We start from the raw sequence: 25,459 nt of genomic DNA, 5'->3' as shown, positions 1-25,459 counted from the left end.
ATTCTGTGAAATGAACCCCAGAGCCTATGAGGCTGTTATATGCAAATGAGTCAAGAAAACAAAACACTTTTTTGTCTCAACTTTTTGTTCCTTAAACTGAGTTGTCCACCTACCCGGACCCTTAGCTGAAGAAAGAACTTGCTATCTTTAGGCCTTACTATCCTCAGACTATAAATACACACCTCACATTCCTACACCAAGATCCCCTCCCCTCCTGTGCTTCGGGTGTATTTTCCCAAACACCAGGATCAGGAGCCCTGCCAGTGCAGCTCCACACTGCGCTTGCGCCAGCACAGACTCGCTCCTTCCACCCAACCCCCCCTGCCCGCCCATGCGTAGCAGTGACTCCTTCTGTCTGGGTTTACAGCCTCTTTCCTTCACGGCCTGAGATTCCTTCTTTGACAACTTTTTAAATCCTCACGCCTCTCTCGGGCGAATTTTTGCTCTTAACACCTTCAACAGCTACCTGGAATTTAAATCACTTTGCTTTCCCGTCACTGTAAAACCTCTCCCTGCTGTCTGAGGAACGGGTCTCTGAACAGGTGTCACTCCTCCGTGGCAAAGGTCTCGCGAGAAGCTGACTACTTTTCGCGGTATTTCTTTGTTAACCAGAATCCTTAGCGCGAGGCGGAAAAATACGGCTTTCTCTCAGCTTCCGTCGATTGCCGCATTTTATCTGCGGCTCTTTTTTCGGCTTTCCTGTTGCTGTTTCCGCGAGGGAGATGGCGGCCCCCGAGCAGCCGCTGCCGACGATGTCGAGAGGATGCCAGAGCTCTGCTTCGCTTTCTCCGCCGCGGGGCGACCGAACCCTTCTGGTGAGGCACCTGCCAGCAGAGCTGAGCGCGGAGGAGAAAGAGGACTTGCTGAAGTATTTCGGGGCACAGTCGGTGCGCGTCCTGTCCGATAAGGGGCGACTGGTAAGGGCGTGCCCAGTCCTCAGCCTCCCGGGAAGGCCCTTGGCTGGTGACCCAGGGAGGGGCAGGTCTGACAGAAGGAAGAAGACAGAAACGAGTAGGAAGAGGCCCTTCCCCATCTTTCCTCTTTCACATCTAAGTATCTTGCGTGCCAAGTCAAGTTTGAATTGGCTCGAGCCTAGGTTAGTCACAGGGCTGCGGAAAAGGGCAAGTGAGAAAGGCAAGGCAGGAGAGTGGAAAATAGCGTAAATTCCCTTTTGCGACTCATCCTGAGACTCTCAAAACTTGTCTGAAGTTGGGGGTATTTCTGTTAGAGTACTGTCAGAAATGTGTAATAAAGGCCTTTTTAAAGATCTTGGTTCATTTATAAGCCAGTGTTAAAACGTATCAAAATAGAGGAGAAACTACAATAGTAACTTGAGTAAACTAGTTACAGAATTTCAACTAGGTTTTTGACGAAGAAGTTCTTCGTAAAATTTTCCCTAAGGAATCTTTTAGGGAACAATATTACAGGAATGTAATTATTCGTTTTTATACCTGAAGGTGTTTTAGATGGATTTCTCTCCATTAAAATGGGGAGATGGTCTGTGATGGGGTAAAACATCAATGGATTCAAAGTCTCTCCCAGGTGACTGTAATATGCAGCCAGCGTTGAGAATTACTGAGTTAGAAGAAAGACCGATTTTGATAAAAGCTTCATGTATATCAGCAAATACAAATATTCATGTGATTCAGTTTAAGTACACTTAATTGGGTCGTCTTGGATCAGATAAGGAAAAAATTAGAATGTGTGATATGGTTACTCAAACAACTTACAAATACTTTAATAAGCACTGACAAGGACTCTTCCTTAGCATAATGATTCATGTACTTTTGACTTATGTTCCTTTTCTGATGGTTTAAAAGATATTTACAGGTTATATTTAAAAATGACTTCTCCTTTTGAACCCTTATTAAAAAGATAAAACACAAAGAAAACATACACTTAAGGAATGATTTTATATTAGGCACGTTTTTAAGCTTTGCATTTGGCCGGATAGAGGAAAATTTAGATCTTTAGATATGTTATAAATGGGAGCTATTTTATATTTTGCATGGTTTAAGTGTGATCCTCTGTGTTTAGTAGGAGTTTTTTAAATTCTGGTCTCTTGAACTATTTGAATGTATATATAAAACATTGTGTGCCTGTGCACACCTGTATATGAAGAAGGCTACATAGCTTTCATCTCAAAGAAGTTTGATTCAAAAAAGATTGAGAACCGCTGTACTGAAATTAATAAACAGTTAAAAGATCTTGATTTTTCCATGATTTTATTAATGTGTCACATCACTGTCAACTGGTAAAATATCAGACATTTTTATGAGAAATTGAAATTATATTAGAAATAATGTGTATCTTAATTCTTTTTCAGAAACATACAGCTTTTGCTACTTTCGCTAATGAAAAAGCAGCTATAAAGGTATGACTTTTTCTTTGCCATTAGAGTTATCAACAATTTTCTATTATCAATCTTGGTTTGAAAATGAAACATAATGTTAAACTACACTTTTTTTTTTTTTTTTAAAGATTTTATTTTTTCCTTTTTCTCCCCAAAGCCCCCCGTACATAGTTGTATATTCTTCGTTGTGGGTCCTTCTAGTTGTGGCATGTGGGACGCTGCCTCAGCGTGGTCTGATGAGCAGTGCCATGTCCGCGCCCAGGATTCGAACCAACGAAACACTGGGCTGCCTGCAGCGGAGCGCGATCTTAACCACTCAGCCACGGGGCCAGCCCCTTAAACTACACTTTTTAAAAGTGAAAGCATTTGTATTTCAGGAGTTTGGTTACAGGCTACATTTGGTTTGTCAGTTGGCAGATCTTGCACAATATTTACGTATTTAAACATAAGAATAGTAGATTACTAGAAAGTGAATTAAAATTGAAGTGTAATGTTATGTAATTAAAAATAAGTTCTAAAGGATGCAAAGATTGATAACTACCTCTGTAGCTGTTGCAAAGTAAGATATTTTAAGTATTAAAGGGAGAAAATATATATTTAAAAATCTTAGGGAATCAATTGCAAAGAGGTGACCTTTGATGTGGACTTTTAATGATTAGTTGGATTTTGAGAAGAAAACAAAGGGAGATGGACCATCTAGGTTTGGAGAACATTTAGTAAAGCTATGGGGCATGGAAAGTTGTAAGTGGATCAAGACCTAAGGGTTGAAATGGAAATAGGACTTGGAAAATAGATTGAGTCTAAATTTGGGTGGGAGGGAGGGATTGAATTTTGTTGAGTAGGTATTCTAAAGACACTTGATACATTTGAGTTAGCCAGTAATATGGTCAGGTCTGTGAAAGATATCTGGTAGTGTTTATGTAATAGATTAGATGTGGAAAAAGGTTAGAGGTAAGAAGACCAAATGGAAAGCCAAGACAAGAGAAATGTTATAATGGCCAGGACAAGAGAAAGGATCTGAATAAGGCAATAAGAAGACAAAGGAAGAAGAAGGTAAATACTTGGTAGAGATTGAGTTTGTAAGTCTTATGATCCCTATAGATGTAGAAGTTGAGAGCAGGAATACTTTAAGATTTTTGGACTTAGTTATCGGGTTATTACATTAGCTGACAGAGGCAGGATTCAGAGGATGTTTGCAAGGTAGATAATTCAAATGTCATCTATTAACTCTGAGGAGTCAATGTGCTACTTCTATGGAAATCTTTTAAAAACATTTAAAAATATGAGTCTAGTGCTGAGGCAAGATGAAAAATGGAGTTTCTTCAATCAAGTGAATGGATATGGTTACCCACAGGAAGACAAGCCAGCGAAGAAGACCAAAGGAGAAGTTAGGAAGGAAGCAGAACTAGAAAAAAAATGATCATAGATGCAAAGAGAAGAGCGTTTCAAGAAGATGAGATCCTGTGGTGACACAAAATGAGGAATGAACAGCCTATTAGTAAAGGACTTTTTATTATGAAATGATAGAAATGACCCAAATTCTCAGTAAGGAGAAGAGACAGCTTAAATTGTCGTATATCCATATACTTGACTGTCAGAGAATTAAGGTCGAATGAATATGTATTAATAAAGCATGTAGCCCAGATAGAGTACATGAATAAAGTTGCAAAACATTATGTATGACATAACTTTTAATTTATGGAAAACTAATGGTATATTTGTTAATTTATGCATAGAAAAAAATGTAGTAGAGGTATATGCCAAATTCTTAATGTCTTTCTCTGAGAGTGGTATTACAGAAGATTTTCACATTATATGTATTTTTAAAATTTTTTTCAGAAGACTTTTTTTTTAATATAGCATAAGAAATTATAAATGAAATATGTTAATGAAAACCACATTGTTTTAGGGTCAAGAATAACTTGGAAGAGAGGACATGGAGCCGGTCATTGTCTTTGAGAAATGTTTGTATTGAAGAGAAGGAATGAGAAAATAATAGCAGTGATAGGACTTTTAGGCTAGAGTGCACTTGATTGATTTAAAAAAAAAGAGGAAGAGAAATGTTTAAGAATAAAGTAACTGAGCTAGATAGGGAGATTAGTTAACATTAAAAGTGAAAAGCCATAAATCTTTGAAAAGAAGAGACTGTGTGTGATACAATTTTGAGAGGAAGAAAGTTGAAGTAATTCAGTTTAGATGACTTGTGTTTCAGATAATCAAAGGTCCATTGATAGTGAAGAGGTCTAGAGTTGATTTAGGGACTGGAAAATTATTGAAGTATTTTAAAACTTGCTTTGTATAATGGAGTCAAATAAGGATGCCTAAAGACAGAATAAAATTGTAGTCCCAGTTAAGGCCTACATTTGTTCAAAAACTATTAAGTGCCTACTGTGTGCTAGATGCTTCTTTAGGTCTTGGGATACATCAGTGAATAAAACAAAGATTTTTGCCCTCATTGGAGCTCACATTCTCAAAAGGGGAGACAGACCATAAATAATAAACTTAATAAATTGTTTATTATTTTAGAAAATGATAAATGCTATGGGAAAAAAAGAAAAAGAGCAATAGAATCAGGAATGTGCTGGCTGGGGAGGGTTAAGTTGCAGTTAACGTGGTTAGGGTCATATTTGAGCAACAATTTGAAGGAAGTGAAAGAAGTTAGGAGGTGAATGAACATGCCTGTTATGTTCAAGGAAGCCAGTGTGGCTGAAGCACTGAGGGGAGATGATTGGATTTGAGGTCAGAGTATTAATAGAGTTCATACCTATATTTTTTGTAAGGACCCTAGATTTTACTCTGAGTAAAATGGGGAGCCATTGGAGTATTTTGAGCAAATCAGTAACATAATATGACTTAATAATATTTAAAAGGATCACTTTGTGTTGAGAATAGATGAAAGGCAAGAAAGAGTAGAAACAGGAGATCTGTTAAAAGATTATTCTGGTAATTCAATCTAGAGATGATGGTTACTTGGACCACCGTAGTAGCAGTGGACGTAGTAAGAAGTGGTTAGATTGTGGATATATTTTGAGGGTAGAAACTAACAGGATTTCTTGATGGCTTTCATATGCAATGTGGGAAAGAGTTGTAAAGCATGATTCCAGGATTTTTGGCATGAGTCAGGAGAAGAATGGAGTTACCATCAACTGAAATGGGAAAGGTTCCAGATGGAGAACATTTAGGGGGATGAGGAGAGATTAGTGGTTCAGTTTCTGAAGTGTTGATTTTACGATGTTTGTTAGACATCTAGGAGGAGCTATCCAGTAGTTTGGGTATATGTTCCTGGACTTCAGCGTAGAGGTTTGGGCTGAAGTTAGAAAGTAGGGAATCATTAGCATGGAGATGGTATTTAAATTTAGGATGCTGGATTAGGTCACCAAGAGATTAGATAGAGAAGACCAATAATAGGGCTCTGGAGTATGCCTACATTAAGAGTTACAGAAGGCACAAGCCGAAGAGATTGAGGAGTAGAAACCAGTGAGCTAGGAAGAAAACTGTGGGAAAGTATGGTGTCTTGACCCCAAGTGAAGAACATATATCAAGGAGGGAGTGATCAGCTGTGTTAAAAATACAGTAGACTGAAGACTGAGAGTTGACCATTGGCTTGGCAGTATAGAATTTGTTGTTGCCTGTGACCAGCAGTGTCAGTGGACAGATTAAATGTAAGCCTGATTGAAGTGAGTTTGAAGCTGGAAGACAGGAGAGGAATTTTAGATAGAGGACTTAGATAACTCTTAAGGAATTTTACTGCGAGTAATTAAAAAGGGAGCAAGCAGTGGTAAGTGGGATCAATAGATGAAGAAGAAAAAATTTTAGGATGGGAGAAATAAGAGCATGTTTGTCTCGGATGTAGATAATCCAGTAGAGGACAGAAAATTAGCAGAATAGGTAAGAACACCCCCATAATTCCAGAGAGTAGAAGTGAGGCTCTTGAATAGATTAGAGAGGGTGGGATATAGGATACAAGTGAAGCAACTTGATTTAGATAAAAACATGGATAGTTAATATGTGTTATCAGATGGAAGGTAGAATATGTAGGTACAGATGCTGGTAGGTGGGGAGTTATGTTGGGAATGTGAAGTTCTATCTAGTTGCTTCATTTTTCTTAAAGTAGGAAGCGAGGTCATAGGCTAAAAGAATGGGAGAGGAATATTGTGAGGTTGAGGAACAAGAAGAAAGTACAAAATACTCTCTAAGAGATTGATAGAAAAAAATGAACTAAGAATGTGGTATGTAATATGTAAGTGTGTGCCTTCATTAAGAGCCACCCCCAGATTTATGTCTGTGGTCATGAATTTAAATGAGACCAGGCCAATTCATTATGTTTGCTTTTCTAACCATTTTCAGCTGCCTGGGTATAGACAGAGTTGGATTCAAGCAGATTTTAGTTTTGCTAAGTGATGGGAATTAGTCCCTTAATAATCATTAAAGCCTTGGCAGCCTGAACTTAGAAATGTGTAAGAAATAGCTGAAGAAATGTTAGCAGCATTAACAAAAACTGTATATAAGTTATTTTGTATATGATCTCTAACAAATAATTTTTGGTACAGTTAGCAAATTTTTACTCTTTTGTTCTTCCAACCGAAGGCACTGACAAGACTCCATCAGCTGAAACTTTTAGGTCATACTTTAGTTGTTGAATTTGCAAAAGAGCAAGATCGAGTTCATTCCCCATGTCCCTCTTCAGGCAGTGAGAAAAAGAAAAGGTATGTAGATAGTTAAGTTTTCCTAACATTTTACAGTGTTTTTTAATCAGTTGTATTGCTATTGGATTGTTTTCAGACTAGCAAGTAAATAATCTAAAACAGTAAATGATACATCTGTTGAATCTGTACATTAAAATAGTCTATTTATTTTTGTCCTAATTGTACAGTAGGAACCTGAGTGTTGATTTAATATTAGGAATTAATCAATGTGAAGTGGGAAGAGAGATGGTGAAAAGCATTCCACTTTAAGTGGATGGAAGGTAATTAGTATAAAGTCTTTGTTGTACTAGAGATAGTAGGGTGTCATGAATGGGCATGCTTTGATATCAAAGACTAATATTTGGTTCCCAGCTGTAATTCTTTGTAGTTATACAGCCTTGCAAATTGGCTTTATGTTAGTGGTTCTCAAAGTGTAGTCCCTGGACCAGCTGCACCATCGTGGATCTTGACGGCAATACAAATTCTTGGGTCTTAACCCAGTTCTACTGAATCAGAAATTTGAGGTTGTGGGGAGGATAACGCCCCAGCAACCTGAGTTTTAACAAATCCTCTAGTTGATTGTGATGCACATTAAAGAAATTTGAGTGTCACGATTTTATGCCATGTAAACTTCAGGTGTGGTGTTTTTTTTGGTCAGTGAGGTTTATCATACCATCTTCACAGTGGTACTGTGAAGAGTAAATGAAAATGTGGCATACTTTGTATAGTATTGGAATAGAGGAGGTATTTACTGAAGCTTGATTCTGTTTCCCTTCCTTTTCATTGGTGGTTGCTTGAGAAATACTTCAAATTTTTACATATTGTAGGACTGTTTTAATAATGCCATGTTTGAAAAGATAATGTCTTTTCTGTATGCAGTTTTTCACTCTGTTTCTAAAGATCAGATCAACTTTGATTCTGTGTTTCTTAGGTCTGATGATCCTGTGGAAGATGATAAAGAAAAGAAAGAACTTGGTTGTTTAACCATAGAAAATGGAATTGCACCAAACCATGGGTTAGCATTTTTTGTTTGTATTTTGTTGTTCTGAGTATATATACATACATACACATATATATACTATATATATAGTAAATAAGATAAATTTTCTTTTAAAGGGTATGTCATGAATATTTTTAATGTGTTGATTAAACATTTTGAGCTATAAGAGTTTGTCGCTAAATTTGGTTCCATCAGCATGTGCAGGGTTATAAGATGAGCTCTAAGAAATACTTTATTTTTCTTTAATGCAATCAAGGCAAGTTTATTTTTAAATGTACTTATTTGGATCTACTAGAAATAAGGTTAATCTAAGAGTACTGAATCATTTGAGCAATTTTGTATGCTAGCAGGTTACAAGTTATTGATATGAAGCGTATTAAGACATGATAAGAATTTAAAATTTTTTTTTAGGCTGACTTTTCCTCTCAATTCATGCCTCAAGTATATGTACCCACCACCTTCCAGCACAATCCTAGCAAACATAGTAAATGCTTTGGCAAGTGTGCCTAAGTTCTATGTACAGGTAAGTAGAATAAAACTTTACTTTCCTCAAAGTGAGTGCTTATATAACTTGATAAATTATTTTCCATGCTAATTCTCATGCTTTTTCATAATAGTATTAATCAGACAAATTCTGACAGGCAATGATACTATAATATTTTAAAGATATGTCAGTCAGTTCAGGCTGCTATAACTAAGTGCCATAGACTGGGTGACTTATAAACAACCAAAAATTGTCACAGTTCTGGAGGCTGAAAGTTGGAGATCAGGGTGCCAGCATGGTTGGTTTCTTGTGAGGGCCTTCTTTTGGGTTGCAGATGGCTGTTTTCTCTTTGTATCATCACAAAGCTGAAAGAGGGTGAGAAAGCTCTCTGGGTTCCTTTTTATAAGGGACACTAATCGCTTTCATGGGGGTTCTACCCTTGTGACCTAGTTACTTCCCAAAGGCTCCCCTCCTAATCTATTAAATTGTGGGGTTAGGATTCAACATATGAATTTTGGAGGGACACAACAAACACTCAGTCCATTGCAAAAAGGAATGAAATATTTCTACATTCAAGTAAAGCCTTTTGTAAACTATAATATAAACATACTAATATGTTTAGTATTAGTATAATAAACATAAGCTAATTTGGGAAATATAATTTCTGGTAATTCTTTGTTACCTTAGCATACATGTTTAATGTAGAGATTCTTTCTTAAAGGAAAAGACATAGTGGACCCTCAGCAAATGCTTCAAAGTATTGACAGTAATAAGATACTTCTTTGAAGTACAAAATATGGATGTTTATTTCCTTTATTTTGCTTCTCTCTGTTTTATAATTAGTAATCAGGGAAAAAGACACAACATTTCAGTAGATTTAACATTGCAAGAAAGTGACATTTTTAATAATGAGAATAATAGCATTAGTAGAATTGACAAACATTTTAGGAAGGGTGATATGAGATATACTAGGGCCTAGTTTTAGCCCTGTCCAGGGATTATAAAGGCAAAAAATTACTCAATAGTGTTATTGCAAAGTTTTTAATTATGTAAAATATAAGATGAGTCAAATCATCATTTCACTATGTGATTTTAAATGTTTAATTACTTTAAGGTGCTTCATCTTATGAATAAAATGAATTTACCCACACCTTTTGGACCAATTACTGCACGACCTCCCATGGTAAGAAAGCTCTTAGGATTTTTTCTAAGATTTTAAATTTCTCTTCTGAAGGTGGGAATATTGATGCTAACATTTTTAAATGTTGTGCTAGTGACTTCTAATGCACATTGAAAAGAAGGAACAAATATAAAGTTAATGTGATGATAGTCAAGTGGAGAGCTGAAAGTGGAAGAAAGCCAAAACATGAAAGAGGTGCTTTTGGTAATAGAAGCCATTGTTTCTACCAGTGTTATTGTTCAATCTTTTGATCCAGACAGTTGTGCCATTCTATAAGATAATTGCATTTAACAAACTTAATTTTCTAAAATTTCTGTTCTGGTTTTATTGCATATAGAACTTCATTTGCAGAAGACAAGAAAGTTTGCTAATTTTTTAAATTAGAATTTGCTATGCAAATCTACCAATTTAGTTAGTAGCCTGTGTCTGCTCTTGAATAATTTTAGTTATTTTGCTATGATACTCTTAGTAGTTTTTTAGATAATAGCAATGAGAAATTATCTTGACTACTAACATTTAAATGGAAAATTTGCTTTTCTGTTGTATTTTGGCTGCTTTTCTAATGTGTACACTGTTGGCTTCATAATTTTTCTTTGTAAGCCAAGACCTCAATGCCTGGAACATTGCAGGGATATTAGTTAAGACTATGTTAGCTACTGTTAACAAATAAAACTGAAATCTTAGTCACTTAAAACAATGTGAGTTATTTCTTGTTCATGTCAAGTTCATTCCAAAAGTAAGGCAGAATGATGTTCTGCTCTACTGAGTCATTCAAAAGACCTAAGTTATCTTCACTATGTGCATTCTCAGGTTTTGGTGAGGACATTACCATGCAACCTGCAGATCAAGAAGGGAGAGAGGATTATATGTATGGAAGTTTTTTATGCTAACATTCCATTGGCTAAAACGCAGTTACATGGTGAGATCTAACTACAAGGGATCTTGTAGTTTGGAAATTTAGTCCAGCTAGATGCCAAGGAAAAAGAAACAAGTTTTATGATCAGCTAGCAGTCTGCCACAGCAGATGTTCCCTCAATATATGTTAAATGTGTCAAAGAATATCATGAGGTAGAGAGATATGAGAATTGTGCCTGGGTGGATGGTTTTTGTATTCCATAAACATAGATTGCTATAGTATTTTCGTTTTGTTCTTTTAATTAGTATGAAGACTATATGCCATTACACGCACCTCTTCCACCTACATCTCCTCAGCCACCAGAGGAACCTCCTTTGCCAGATGAGGATGAGGAACTATCTAGTAAAGAATCAGAATATGAAAGCAGTGATGATGAAGACCGACAAAGGTTTGTAATGTTAAATAATACTTGTTTAGATTCCAAGAAACGTAGACTATTGGGAAAGTGATTCTCTAGCTCTTTTAAAATTTTGCATATAATCTTTCATAATTTAGGATCATTAAAATTTGTCTGTTCCTAGCCCCCAACCCCTCAAACATGTAGTCGGTATAGATTGAAACTTGAGAGAAGATATCAAGACCTAAGGAAAAATTTTTGTATTGTGAGTAATTTTTTAGATGAATGATTATGGTATCATAAAGTACAGTTGATCTTCATTATTTGTGGATTCTATGTTTTTTAATGTGGCTAGCTTGGTAAAAGTTAGTTGTAACCCAAAAATCAATACTTGCACTGCATTTATGGTCTTTTGTGAACATAGGCATATGCAGATGGTGGAAAATTTGAGTTGCTCAACTTGCACATTCTTAGATGAGGTAGAACAAGGTGACAGTCTGCCTTCTTGTTTCAGTAGCTCCTTGTCCTTTCTATGGTCTTTTTTAGTACCATGTTTTTCACATTTTTGTGCTGTTTGTTGGTGATTTTGGTGTTTAAAATAGTCCCCAAGCATAGTGTTGAAATGTATTCAATTCAAGATCAGGAAGACTGTGATGTGCTTTATGGAGAAAATACATGTGTTAGATAAACTTTGTTCAGGAATGAGTTATAGTGCTATTGACTGTGAGTTCACCGTTAATGAATCGACAACATACAGTCATGCACCACTTAATGACAGATGCGTTCTGAGAAATGCGTTGTTAGGCAATTTCATTATCGTGTGAGCATCAGAGTGTCCTTACACAAACCTAGATAATACGGCTATACTTAGGCTATATCGTGCTAATCTTATGGGACCACCATTATATATGTGGTCCATTGTGGACCAAAATGTGGATCATTTTGTAGCACATAACTGTGTGTGTTAGATGAAGCGTCCTTAAACAGAAACACACATAAAACAAGGTATGTGTTGATCAGTTGATGAAATGTGAGCTTGCGGGAACCTAATCCTGAATTTCCCCTGTAGACAATGATTCATCATTCTCTAATTTAGTGTTTGTGGAGGCTTTATGGGACTCTCGTTACTTTCAAATAATGAGAACAGAAGTAAATTGTATTCATATTTTGTCATATTTTGTCAGCTTCTTCTCCTGGACTTTACTCACCTCAGAAAAATTTCTAGAGCAACTCTGTAGGATTTAATACAAAATTATTTGTAGTAACTACTGCAGATAAATTATTCTTTTTATTGGTTATTCTTGATGATCTACATATATTTTATTTAAAGACTGTCTTAAAACAGTAAGTTGTTAATAAGGTTCAGGTATGTAATCCACAGCATAACCTAGAATAGGAATTGCTAAACATTTTCTGTATAGGGCCAAAGGGTTCTTTTGGAGTGGGAAAGCAGCCATAGATAATGCCTGAATGAGTGGATGTGGCTGTGTTCAAACAAAACTTTGTTTATAAACACAGGCAGTTGGCTTGATGTGGTTGTTGGGCTCTAATTTGCCAGCCCCGAGCCTCAAAGACCCATATAGGCAAATGGGAATAGGTAACTGCACAGAAGAGTCAAGATACAGAAGGAGTCGTTGACATGAGTCAACCAAAACCCAGACTGGGAAACATATACAAATAATCAGCAGCAATTTGACATCTGTTGACTCAGTGTCCACTTAAGTAATTTGTTGTTGTTGTTAGTGCTTGTTGAGTCCTAGCAACCCTGTGTACAGCAGAGCAGAACTCTACCTGGTCTGTTTGCACCATCCTCTGACCTTCTGGTGCTGTAGAAGCCAGTGCTCTGCTGTTGTTCATAAGGTTTTCATGGGCAGTTTTTTGGCAGTGAGTGACTAGGGCCTTCTTCCTCATCTGTCTTAGTCTGGAAGCTCAGCTGAAACCTGTCCACCATGGGTGACCTTGCTGATATTTGAAATACCAGGGGCATAGTTTTCAGCATCACAGGACCATGCAGCCCCCACAGTATGACAGTTGACAGATAGGTGGTGTGGTTCCCTGACTGAGAATTGAACCCGGGCCGTAGCGGTGAGAGTGCCTAATCTTAACTGCTAGACAACCAGGGGTGGTTACTGAAGTACTGGCTCAATATATGTTCTTTTTCTAGGGAAAGAGTTAAGATCAAAATGTAGGCAGGGCTGAAACTACAAAGTGGGAGTGAATAGAGTGCATTGAACAGAGGTGTTTAGAAAGGCTGGCAGTTCTCAATAGACTGTAACTTAGTGCTAAATAAAGAACAATGCTGCAGAGTGTTGCATTAGGTTAATTACTTAACCTCTGTAAATCTTACTTTCTTAATAAAAATAATGATAGCAATAAGAAATACTTTATCTAGACTAGCTAGAACCTTTTTTGTTTGTTTTTGTTTTGTTCATTTAGATTTCCATTTTAGGGATATAGTAAGAAATTCTGCAAATAATTCATCTTGAGTCATGAGAACAAAGCCTTTGCGTGAATCAATCTCTGGTTTCATGCTTCTCTGTTATCTTCTAGAAATGTTAAAAAAAAAAATGGTACTATTTATTTGTTCAGCAAATATATATTGATTACCTACCTAATATATGCCAGACACTGTTGTAGAGGCTTAGTATACTTTGGGTGAGCAATTTGTGAATGTAGACATGTTTTGTATAACTGGATTTATTCATAAAATTTTTCGCAAGCCATGGTTGTAAAGAGGCTTTAAAAATTTACAGTATTTGTTTTCATTTTTCCTTGCTTAGGGAAGGTTTAAAACTTATTTTAAACATACTCTCCTCCTCCTCCTTTGCATTTTATTGTATTTGTTTTGCTTTCAAGTTTCACAAATATAGCTAGAGAAGTAGAGCTGTGACTAGTGGTTTTTGAGCCTGCTCTGTGGAAACACTGTATCTGATCCTGTGGAAGATACAAAAATGCTTTGAAAAGATCTGTTCCAGATATTACACATACTGGTAATGGAGACAAGCTATGTACAAGGTATCAATTGTTATACCTTGATTGTTACTTACAAGCTACTTCAGGGTATAGGACTTGAAAATTTTGTTCTCAAGTAAGTTATCTTGTTTACATAAGTGTTGATTTGCAACAATTATGTGCAAATATTTTTTTTGTTTTGGTGAGGAAGAGTTTTTTTGATGAGGAAGATTTGCTCTGAGCTAACATCTGTGCCAATCTTCCTCTATTTTGAATGTGGGTCACTGCCACAGCATGGCTGACAAATGGTGTAGGTCTGCACCCAGGATCTGAACCTGAGAACCTGGGCTGCCAAAGCCGAACATGCAGAACTTTACCCACTAGGCCATGCAGCTGGCCCCACAGAAGGTTTTTTAAATGAAAATACTTCAATCCAGGCTCTGTAATAATTAGACTATAAATGGAAGTAATTTTACTGTGTTCGTAAGGTCTTTTGAATATCAGTCAAGAAAAGAGCAAAATAGTTACATAGATTGTATTAGTGTATCCTGTTCAATATTTTGGCATTAAGTCTAACCATTCTTATTTGGGCAAATAATAATTTTTATAATGAAACGTATCTTTAAAAGTTGATAAATCACAATTGAATAGATTTTTGATTCCTTCAAAGTAAGATGAAAGGTGAGCAAGGAGATTTAGAATTTGAGCTTTTGTCAAATTTATATCTTAATTGATGACTTAGAAATTACGCTTAGTCTGTACACAAATCATTTTATAATTTATAAGCCCAAATGCATATTTAAGCTTAGCAGACAACAGTGGTAAATAGCTATGCTTTTCCATAAGAAATTTTATTTTCACTTGCCTTTCCTCCAATGTAGAATGACCAAACTAATGGAACTAGCAAATCTTCAGCCCAAAAGACCAAAAACAGTAAAGCAGCGCCACGTGAGAAAAAAGCAAAAAATAAAGGATATGTTGATTACACCTTCACCTGCTTCACACAGGTAACTTTGTTTTGAATTATGAAATAAAGGTTCTGTATGTTCTTTGCCTACTTGCTTAACTCATGTCATTCCTCAGTCTGGCTTTTATTTCATATTCATCTGTTTGGTTCACTAGTAACTTCCTATTTGCCAGATTCACAAATATTCATAATTGTGTCACGGTTGACCAGCATTTGATGCTTTTGACTACCCTGGGTCTCAAAATTGTCCAGCCTTAATCTTACATTATCATTCTCTCTTTTTTTTAATCTCCCATCTTACTGCCTCTCTTGCTGTTTTCCTTCGTGTCATTCTCTCTCTCTTGCTCGCTCTTTTTCTTTTGAATATTGGATTCCATGTGCTTCTGTCCATGATCTTTTGTTCATATATTTATATTCCTTATTAATCTCATTAATTTTTCTCGTTTCACCTTTTGAAGCTAATAGATACCAAATCTCTATCTTTAGCTTTAACCTACTGAGACCTGAAGTCTTCTTTTCCAGCTTCCTCCTTTTTGCCTGCTCAGTGTATCCTGTAGGCACTTAAGATATTCTTCAAAACAGTACTCTTTTTTTTTTTTCCTTTTAAAGATTGGCACCTGAGCTAACAACTGTTGCCAATATTCTTTTTGTTTTTTTCTGCTTTTTCTCCCCAAATCCCCAAATTACATAGTTGTATATTTTCAATTGTGGGTCCTTCTAATTGTGGCATGTGGGACACCACCTCAGCATGGCCTAACGAGCCGTGCCATATCTGTGCCAAGGATCCAAACCAGTGAAACCCTAGGCCACTGAAGTGGAGTGCGCAAACTTAACCACTCGGCCACGGGGCCAGCCCCCAAAGCAATACTCTTTTAGTGTCCTTTCACTGTCTTTTTCCCCTTCTGCATTCAGTTTTGATAATGGAATCACCAGTGTGTTTATATGAAATTATATTCATTCCTCCTGACTCCACTACCAATATGAAACATTTTTTGACTTAAAAGTAGCCAACTGGATAAAAATTCGCACATCTTAGCTTAGCACACAGCACCTACCGAAGTGCCTTTAAATATTTATTGAATGTGTGATAAAGTTCTCTGCTGAATATCATGTGTGATTTGGAGCATGTGTCCAAAGGTTAGTGCTATCTATTCAAAGAGTGAGTTCACAGTCTTATGGGCAGTAAGCCATATGCATAGATGACTATTGCATTAGAAGTTATAATAAATGACATAAGAAAAAGATATAAACTAAGAACTGAAGGGTTGTGAGAAAGGAGAGGTCACAGCTAGTTAAGAAATCTAGAAAGACTTTAAGAGAGAGGAGACATTTCATCTGGGCTTTGAAAGATGAGAGGCAAAAATTAGTCAAGGAAAGGATATCCAGTATGAATGAAAAAGTAAAAGGAAAGTTTGTAGAGGTAGGAAAATTTATTGGATAGAGATTGAAATGATGAAAACTAGAAGGATGTGGAGAGAGAGCTGCCTTAAGTCTTAGGCTAAGATGTTTGAATTTATTGAGGGAGCCATTGTAATGCCATTGACATTTAAAAAAAATTTCTTTCAGACTATGTTATCTTATAATAAACTTTTCAGTGAGTAAGCAAATTTGGGGTAAAGGTCAGGGCTATGAATATGAAAGAATTTAATTAGATATAAATCAGCTTTCCACTGTTCCTTGAATATTTTGTTGTAGTACAGAAATTGCCAATGAAATGATATTCGTTATATGTATTTTGTTTGAAAGATATTGCCCGTTTTTTCCTTTTGACTGATTTTCTGACATTTTGCGTTAACATGATTTTGGTTGAAATTATGGCAGAAATTTTACTTGCCTTTTTGCCGTAAAATTCTATGTGTTTTAATACCTTTATCCAATGAAAATTACCATCAATTGCAGTTTTAACTCTACAAGGTAAATTTTCCTTGAACTTGTAAGTAACTTTATAAGTTGAGAAAGGAGTTTGTTAAAATTACTGTTTTTTTCCCATTTTTAAAAGACTGGGTCTTTAATTTTTTTCTTATTTCACATTAAGTATAAATAATACGATGTATTTCCCATGTTACTTGTCTTGACATCACAGTCCCATGCTTTTAATCTCTGTGGCAGCACTGAACAATTAAAAATAAATAATATGAAGGCCCAGCCCGGTGGCTGAGTGGTTAAATTCATGCACTCCACTTGGCGGCCCAGGATTCATGAGTTTGGATCCTGTGTGCGGACTTATGCAACACTCATCAAGCCATGCTGTGGTGGCATTCCACATACAAAATAGAGGAAGATTGGCATAGAATTTAGCCCAGTGACAATCTTCCTTACCAAAGTAAATTAATTAATTAAATTAAATAAATAATGTGAACCAAATTAGATTTTTCCAATAGCCACATTAAAACAGTAAAAAAGAAACAGATGGAATTAATTTTAATAATATATTTTATTTAACCCATTATGTCCAAAATATTATTTCAGCATACAATTAATATAAAAAGTTATTGAGATGTTTACCTTGTTTTTTAATACAAAGTTGTGAGAGTCTGGTATGTATTTTATACTTACAGCATATTTTAATTTGTACAGCGACATTTCAAGTGCTCATTAGCCACATGTGGCTGGTGGCTACTCTACTGGACAGCATAGCTTTATTATATAGTATACAGAATATAGTTTATAATCCTATATTAAACATAGAATGAGCTTTTTTGCATATTAGTAAATATAGATTTAATAGTGCTCAAGTCCTGTCTGTGTCATTTACTGAATGACTTTATGCAATACTTAACATCCCTTAACCTCAGTCTCCTTATTTATCTAAAATAGGAATTTAATAGTATTAGAACATTTGTTAGGGTTTATGGAAGTATTAAGTGTAAGTTACTTTGTGCAGTGCCTATAGTGTTGTGAGTGCTTTATCAGTGTTAGTTTTTTAAATTTAAAGTAAATATGAAATAATGTTTTACTTAGGATTTTATTTGCAATTATAAAGTAATGCTGTAATTGTTTATAAACAGCAATTTACATCCAGTGCTGTTACCTTCAGATGTGTTTGACCAACCACAACCTGTAGGTAGTAAAAAAATTGAATTCCATATATCTACTGACATGGTGGCTGCATTTAAGAAAGATTTAGAAAAGGAACAAACTTACGACGAACAGAAGTGTGGTAAGCATATTCTAGTTCTTTAATATGCTATGTAAAAATTCTTCTCAATCAGCTTTTTATGTTAGAATTCTATGTATAATGTTTCTCTATTTTAGTATTTGTGAAGTATATTTAAAATATGCAGTTAGGTCTTCTCGACATCATGGAATACTGTCCATTTTGAACTTTTTTTATGTAAGTAAAATGAGTGCTTAATGGTGAGATTGTCACAGTTGCCTTTTGCTAGTAATGAAATCTAGGGTGAAATTTAGTCTGGTTTTTGCTGATGTTTACACTAAAAATAAATAGAAGAGTTTCTTGTATTGACTTATTTTTCTTGTATTGACTTATTTTATTTATTGATTGTTAAATGTGATGTTCTGTGGTTTTATTAGTATAATTATATTATTGGCTAGAAAATAAGCAGAGTGACTATCTTGTGAATTGTAGATGTCATGTACTTTTTTCTTCCTCCAGAACACATGGAAGGTTGTTTACCAAGATACTATTCTTAAATTTAAAGATAATGTATTGAAATTACCGAATTTTTTCTGCTTCTTTTAGGCATCAATATAATACAATGGTATTCCTTTGTTCTTTAATAATTTTTTTTTAATTTTGGAAATAATACCAGCTTACAGAAAATGTAATCAAAACAGGAGCATGTAAAGTAAAATTTTAGGAAGTTTACACCTCAAACCCCACTGTTCCCATCTCACTACTTAGAAATAGTTATGGTTAATAAGTTGGTGTAAAGATAGCCTTTCAGGCCGTATCATATACGTGTGTAAACACATTTTCTCTGTCTTTTTTTAAAGTGAGCATTATGTTTTATGTAGGATTTGTCATTGACTCAGTAAGGACTTAGGGAAAGCATAGAGCATAGCAGGCTTTATGCTAGGCCCTAGAGGACAAGTTAGACATAGTCTGTGATCTTTTGGAGTTTAAAGTCTAGTAGGAGTAGCTTACTGTGTCAACATAAAAATATATACTTTACTTTTTTTGTGGTTGCATAATACTCTGTAATATAGTTATATCAATCTTTATTTAATCATACTCTGTTGATAAAAGTTGAAGTGGTTTCCAGTTTTTTACTGTTACGGAAAATACTACAATATACATTTTTGTATATATATCTTTGAACACTTGTGTGAATATAGAATTATAGTAAGTATTGCACATGTAGTGAATGAAAAACTAACTGGTTTTAGTTCCTGTCTCTGATGGTTAGTGAGAATGCATTCCCTTTCCACACAGGTCCTTTTTTGTGTGTTTCAATATTTATATACATTTTTTGTATGTGTGTCTTTCTTATCTCATGGCTAGTCACCCCTTGACACAAATTTTTATTTAAGCTTAGTTTTTACTCAAAGGTTTAGATGTATATGAGAGGGGGACAGTCATCTCATTCTACATCAGTGTCAAGTAGTAATACTGAAAACAGTAGAAGCAGTTTTAAAAGTTTTTCTCTTATTGATGCCTTGAGGACACAGGAGGTCTGTTTATACAATAGTTTTTCTACATACCGAAAAGACATTTATAATCCTAAATGTCGCATGTTCTTTGCATCATCATCTCAGCTTCCTAGAGGTTTTTTTGGTTTCTTTTTTATTAAATATCACTAAAATTTTTTAGTGAATGTTTAACCCTATCCTTCCCAGCCCTCTCCCCCATGCAAGTTTAATTTTTGCTGAAGCTAAAATTTATATTTTCTGAGATCTATTCTGTTGCTGTCTAAAATAAAAAATTCACCATGTTTCTTAATTTTTCTAATTGAACGAATAATTTCTTAAGTGTGCAAATACTTATTTTTCTTTACTTCTTATAGGGCCAAGATTAGGATTGGTCGTTTTTTTTTGATGGAGGGATGTTTAATGTATTTTTTTTTCAATATCCTCAAATGGAAGTGTCTTATTTTATGAAGTTTATTCCAGCATAATGTGTTAATTTTAATCTTTTAATCATGAGACCGTTAAAGGTTGTTTGTTTCACAATATTCTGATGTAGTGTTATGAAGTCTTTATACCCATTGTATAAATAATCTTGAATGACCACATCTCATTAGCAGAATGCCTTTGGTAGTTATGTAATTTATGTAATAAATTGCAAATTTCTTTTCACTTAATTATTAATAGTTCAGAGAGGGAAGGTTAAACAAAATGTTGATTATTGCCCCCCAAAACACACATCTTCCTGTCTAAACCTTTTCATCAGATGCCCCTCTGGCACCTCAAATGAAGTATGTTGAAAATAAATTCATTTTCTTTCCACTCTGCTGACCCTCTAAATGGCACCACAAAGCAACCATTTGGCTGTTTAGCTATTGTCTATGGCTGTTTCCATGGTACAGTGGCAGAGTTGAATAGTCATGACAGAAACTATATGGCTTCCAAAGCCTAAAATATTGAATCTTTTTGCAGAAAAAGTTTGCCTATCCCTGTTCTAAATCATTGAGAAAAATCACCAAAGAGTTTTAGTGCCAAAAGATATCTTAAAGGTTAAAAATGGAAAACAAAAACTATTTTGAAGGGAGGGAGTTTTAATGTCTGATGTTTAAATGTTAACTCTTAGATTTATCCACTACTGAAGTTGATGCCAATTCCGGATTTGGAAAAATCTTCCCAAAACCTAATTTGAACATCGCAGAGGAGATTAAAGAAGACTCTGATGAAATGCCATCAGAATGTATTTCTAGAAGAGAGTTGGAAAAGGGCAGAATTTCTAGAGAAGGTAATTTCATGAAATAAACCAACGCTTATTTCATTTTACATTTCTTTAATCCTTCAGAAACAAAACACCAATTTCTTCATGTTATTTACCTTAATTAAGGCACATACTTCAAAACATCTCTCGAGTCACTGTTTTTAGTCACCACTTTTGGTTTTTAGTAACTATATTTTATAGAGAGGGAAGTATCTCTCACAATACAATGTTTCCAGTCTGTATTTGTTTGGAAAAAATTTTTATTTTCATTTCTAAAACTTTCATATGACATCTTAAACAAATCAGTGAGGCCTACAGTCAGGAGTTCTGTATTCCAAAACCAATTACTAGACCATCACACTACTGTGTCTGAGATGCTTGCAAGTTAATTGTTTAAAAAAAAAAATACTCAGTTTTAATTTTTTGATGATTAGTAGTCTGGTTTAAGGATTTTTGTATCCTAACATGATAGTTTTTTATTTCAAATGGATTATTCCTGTTTTAATACGTTTTAGGAAAATATTTAAGGGGTTTAGATGGATGTATAACACATAATAATTTTTCCCATAATAAGGGGAAATAAACTTCCAACTAGCATTTTTGCATAGAGCATCTAGTTGTCAGGAGCAGATTACTGACACTAAATAGGAATAGCTGTATAGGGATTCAGAAGCCATAGTTTGTCTGAAATACTCGATTATTACATTTGTATATTTCATTGGTACATTTCAACGTATTGGTGCCTTGTTTGGGAAATTGACTTTAAGCAAAACAGTTGCACAAATGATTGATGACATTTTCATTGACTTCAGTCTTTTTCATAAAGTAACTCATCTTAAAGAAGCTTTAATAATAAATACCTTATTGCATAAATTTAATTTTTCCAGATGTCTGAAAATTTTTAACTTTTCATATTATCACTTCAGATTTTTAATGAGTATTTTCATACTATTAATAGCATTGCTGTTAAGTTCTGTGGTTTTAACATTTTCATAATGCTTATTTTGTCTATTTAACATTTATATTTGAATGTTACAGTTTTTCTTTAAAAAATTGATGAAAATATCTTAATTTTATATCCTTGTTGGTTTTTTTTTAAATAAGAAATGGAAACACTTCCGGTTTTTAGAAGTTATGAGCCTGGTGAACCAAACTGTAGAATTTATGTAAAGAATTTAGCTAAACATGTTCAAGAAAAGGTAAGTTTAAATTTATAAATTGACTTTATTGTTTTACTTTTTTTTTTTCTGGACTTCCTTATCTGTCTTTTTCTTGTTGAAATTCTAGGACCTTAAATTTATTTTTGGAAGATATGTTGACTTTTCATCAGAAACACAACGAATAATGTAAGTGGCTGTTGTATTCTCAAATTATGGGGTTCTTTTGTTTGCTTGTTTTTTGCTGAGGAAGATTTTCCCTGAGCTAGCATCTGTTGCCAGTCTTCCTCTATTTTGTATGTAGGTCACTGCCTTAGCACGCCATGAGTGGCATTGTTCTGCATTGGGAGCTGAACCTGGGTTGCCAAAGCAGAGCCTGCCAAACTTACCCACTACACCGCTGCGGCTGGCCTTGTGTTTTGTTTTTTATCCATTACAAATTAACCCCCTTTTATTCCAACATTTCCCCTTAAGAGATAAAAATTATATGAAGAAATTTCTCTTATGTGTTGCATAATTAATCTTTTAGTCATCTAGAGCAAGAGTTTGAAAACTTCTTTGTAAATGGGCAGGTAGTAAAAATTTAATAATTTTATTTTATTGCAGGCTATATGGTGTTTGTTGTAAGTACTCTATTCTGTCTTTTTACCTTGAAGGCAGCCATAAATGATACATAAAGGAATATTCAGGCTGAGTTCCATTAAAAACTTTATTTATAGAAACAAGCTTCATCATAGATTCTAGCCTTGATCCCCAGCTCTTAAGCAATGGTTCTCAAACTTTAACCTGCTTAAGAATCACCTGGAGAGCTTGCTAAAACAGTTTCCTGGGTCCCTCCCCGGACAGTCTGATTTTCTAGGATCAGGTTGGGCCCATGAGTTTGTGTTTCCAAAAAGTTCATGGATGACGCCAAAGTTGCTGGCCCAAAGGTTACGCTTGGAGAGCTACTGTTTAATAACTCATTCAGGAATATAGAGCAGTTAGGCAAATTTTTCTTTTAGATTCTTACCCTGGCTGTAACTTCTCTTCTTTTAATTGGGTTGCATTAAGCAAGGCTCCCAATTTTGTGAGAGCAAAAGAGAAGAATATGATTTGTAAATTATATAAGAGCTAATGTTTAGAATTAGAATTTCATTCTTTAAAATTCCAAGTCAGTTAGCTCCAAGTATATGAGACCTTTGGCCGTATAACTTAGAAGTAGGGAATAATAAAAAAGGTAAGGAGAGAGACTCTTGAGGTAAAATAGAGAAGTGGCTCAAGACTAATTTTGTTTTAATCTTCATGTGAAATCAATACTTTTAAAGTCTTATCTGTCCTGTGTATCTTTTTAGATAGGTATGCACAAGGAGTAAAGTACCATGTCTTAAAATTCTCTATTTATCTTCATTAGTGGCAGATATCTCTTTTGATGAGGATACCAAAAGCTGCTTTTGCATGCCATGCAAAATACTGATCCTTTTTCTTGTTACTGCCTTTGAATTACAATTATAAGAAAAACATATATGTATTTCATGTATGTGAATACATACCTATATATATATATATGTATACATCCTTTCCCTCTATTTCCAGTATTGCCTGCAATTAGAGTTTGAGGAGAACAAATGATTCTGTATTGAGAAAGCTGTACATATCAAAATAATAAATTATAATGTTTCCCATGGGACTAGTCATGTGAATTTAAAAAAAGAAAATTTCAGTTTTTTAATTGATACTTTTAAATATTTTATATGCTTTGGTAGTCATATAGACTATCTAAATGGTAGGCAATACTTTAGTTGTAATTACAGTCTGATTTTTTTAATTAGTTTTCAATATACTTTTTTTCTTGAAAATGTTGAAAAATTAGTACACTAGGAAATAATAGAACACTATACTTGGAATAAAAGGATCTGGTTTGTGTTTCTGTCTCTAACTTTAGTTATCTGCATGACCGTGAAAAAGTCACTCAGTCTCTGTAGACATCACCTGTAAAACGATGGTTTTGACTAGATGATCAGTGGGGTCCTTTCCTACTCTGAAATCCTACGTTACTTTTCTATGGTTCCTGTCAGCCCTTCTATTCTTGGTTATATAGTTGTTTTTTTGTCACTTCACTAGATAGTATTGAATTGGCTGCATGAAATTTTTTTTAAATAGAGATATGAGATAAAAACTTGAGCTTTGCTTTTATACTTGCTAGTAATATAATTTTTAGATCACATCTATTTATCATAGCTAAAAAAAGATAGAATCCATTTTAGAACAGAATACAAAATATAATTTTAGAAAGCCTGAGTAGTTAATGTGTTAATCAGACAGCGTAGTCATTTTTACTCTGAAATAGCAAAATTTTAAATTGTTCAACACATTCCCATTCACTTCATCAAAATTGTTTGGCATTCTTTGAATCAAAACCACTCTTCTTTGACTTCTAGGTTTGATATACGCTTGATGAAAGAAGGTCGTATGAAAGGACAAGCTTTCATTGGACTTCCAAATGAAAAAGCAGCAGCAAAAGCCTTAAAGGAAGCTAACGGATATGTTCTTTTTGGAAAACCTATGGTGGTTGTATCCTTTAAGTCAATCTGTTCCAACACTATGTAGTTTTGAGGAGAAGAGTATAATTGAAACTAATTTTTATATTTTCTTTTAGAAATCTCAACAACTGGCATTCTAACTTGAGATAGTTATAAACATACTTAGCTGAGTCAGAGGATAGTATTATTTATATTTTTATTGGAAAATAAAGGAATCTCAGCGTCATGAGGTTATTAGAGTTCAGTTTATAAAAAATCATTTCACTTGTACAGCTCAAAAGTCCCTACTCATGCTAAGCCTGAGACTACATTATCCAGAAATATATTTGGAGCTGTTAAAGGTAGGATTCATTATAGTTTTATTTTATATTTTATATATTTATGTTATAAAGGAAACCTCTTGTTTATTTCATATCTCTATTTAAAAAAATTATTTTATAGTATATATTGTAATTCATGTTTCTGTTTGAGAATTTTAATAACCAGAATATGTCATTGATAACGATCCTGCTTTTAGTAGTTAATGCAGTTTGCAAACTAGAAATAGGAGGGATAGGTGAAGGAGTGAAGGTCAGGTATAAAAAATGACTGTAAAGAAAAAGTACGTTTTTACTTGTCCCCCAAATTGTGGACAGCAGGTCGGAGGCACTCAACAAAATATTTGACAAATGACAGAATGAGAAGACAAGTATAAAAGATAAATTAAAAAACTATACTCCTACCCTACATTAGGAAGTTCTTTGTAGTTATTTAGAAAAGATTACTTCATGTTTGTGAAAGAAACCTTAATTTTTCAATATTAGCAATTTGCTCGATCTGCTAGACCAAAACAAGATTCTAAAGAAGGAAAAAGAAAGTGTTAAAAATTAATGAAGGTAAGTGTGGATATAGCATATTCAAAGGACAAGACTTTCTTGAGATAAACTTAAGGAAGGATAAAAGCCTGATAGAATAATAATTTGGGTATCTCCTGAGGTTTGTAAAAGATTGATCCATCCATCCATCCATCCCTCCCTCTCTCTCTCTGTCTATGCAGTTAATTCCCATTAAACTTCAAATTGTAACTA

At 34.6% G+C, this 25,459-nt stretch overlaps 1 protein-coding gene across 7 annotated transcripts in view; it reads left to right on the top strand.

Annotated features, from left to right (window-relative positions):
• The first annotated feature begins 327 nt into the window (after positions 1–327).
• RNPC3 (RNA binding region (RNP1, RRM) containing 3) overlaps positions 328–25,459 on the top strand; it is a 54,591-nt gene continuing 29,459 nt past the window's right edge. For 6 of the 7 annotated variants that reach the window (XR_011438801.1, XR_011438800.1, XR_011438799.1 and 3 more), the window contains exons 1-14: positions 328–917; positions 2,327–2,374; positions 6,941–7,059; positions 7,970–8,053; positions 8,450–8,561; positions 9,637–9,705; positions 10,864–11,006; positions 14,789–14,914; positions 17,883–18,034; positions 20,585–20,743; positions 21,821–21,915; positions 22,004–22,062; positions 24,291–24,423; positions 25,196–25,267. Coding sequence is in view for 3 of the 7 variants with exons in the window: in XM_023641531.2 (XP_023497299.1) it covers positions 723–917; positions 2,327–2,374; positions 6,941–7,059; positions 7,970–8,053; positions 8,450–8,561; positions 9,637–9,705; positions 10,864–11,006; positions 14,789–14,914; positions 17,883–18,034; positions 20,585–20,743; positions 21,821–21,915; positions 22,004–22,062; positions 24,291–24,423; positions 25,196–25,255 (1,554 nt within the window). In the remaining 4 variants the exon portion in view is untranslated. Of the gene's footprint in view, positions 918–2,326; positions 2,375–6,940; positions 7,060–7,969; positions 8,054–8,449; positions 8,562–9,636; positions 9,706–10,863; positions 11,007–14,788; positions 14,915–17,882; positions 18,035–20,584; positions 20,744–21,820; positions 21,916–22,003; positions 22,063–22,479; positions 23,503–24,290; positions 24,424–25,195; positions 25,268–25,459 lie in introns of those variants that run through there. The other variant, XM_070267263.1, reaches the window with a different exon arrangement.

This window comes from Equus caballus, chromosome 5 (genome assembly GCF_041296265.1).
Source record: "Equus caballus isolate H_3958 breed thoroughbred chromosome 5, TB-T2T, whole genome shotgun sequence".
Classification (NCBI taxonomy): domain Eukaryota; kingdom Metazoa; phylum Chordata; class Mammalia; order Perissodactyla; family Equidae; genus Equus; species Equus caballus.
The sequence above is the reverse complement of the archived record's forward strand: the minus strand, read 5'-3'. Positions and strand labels throughout refer to the sequence as shown.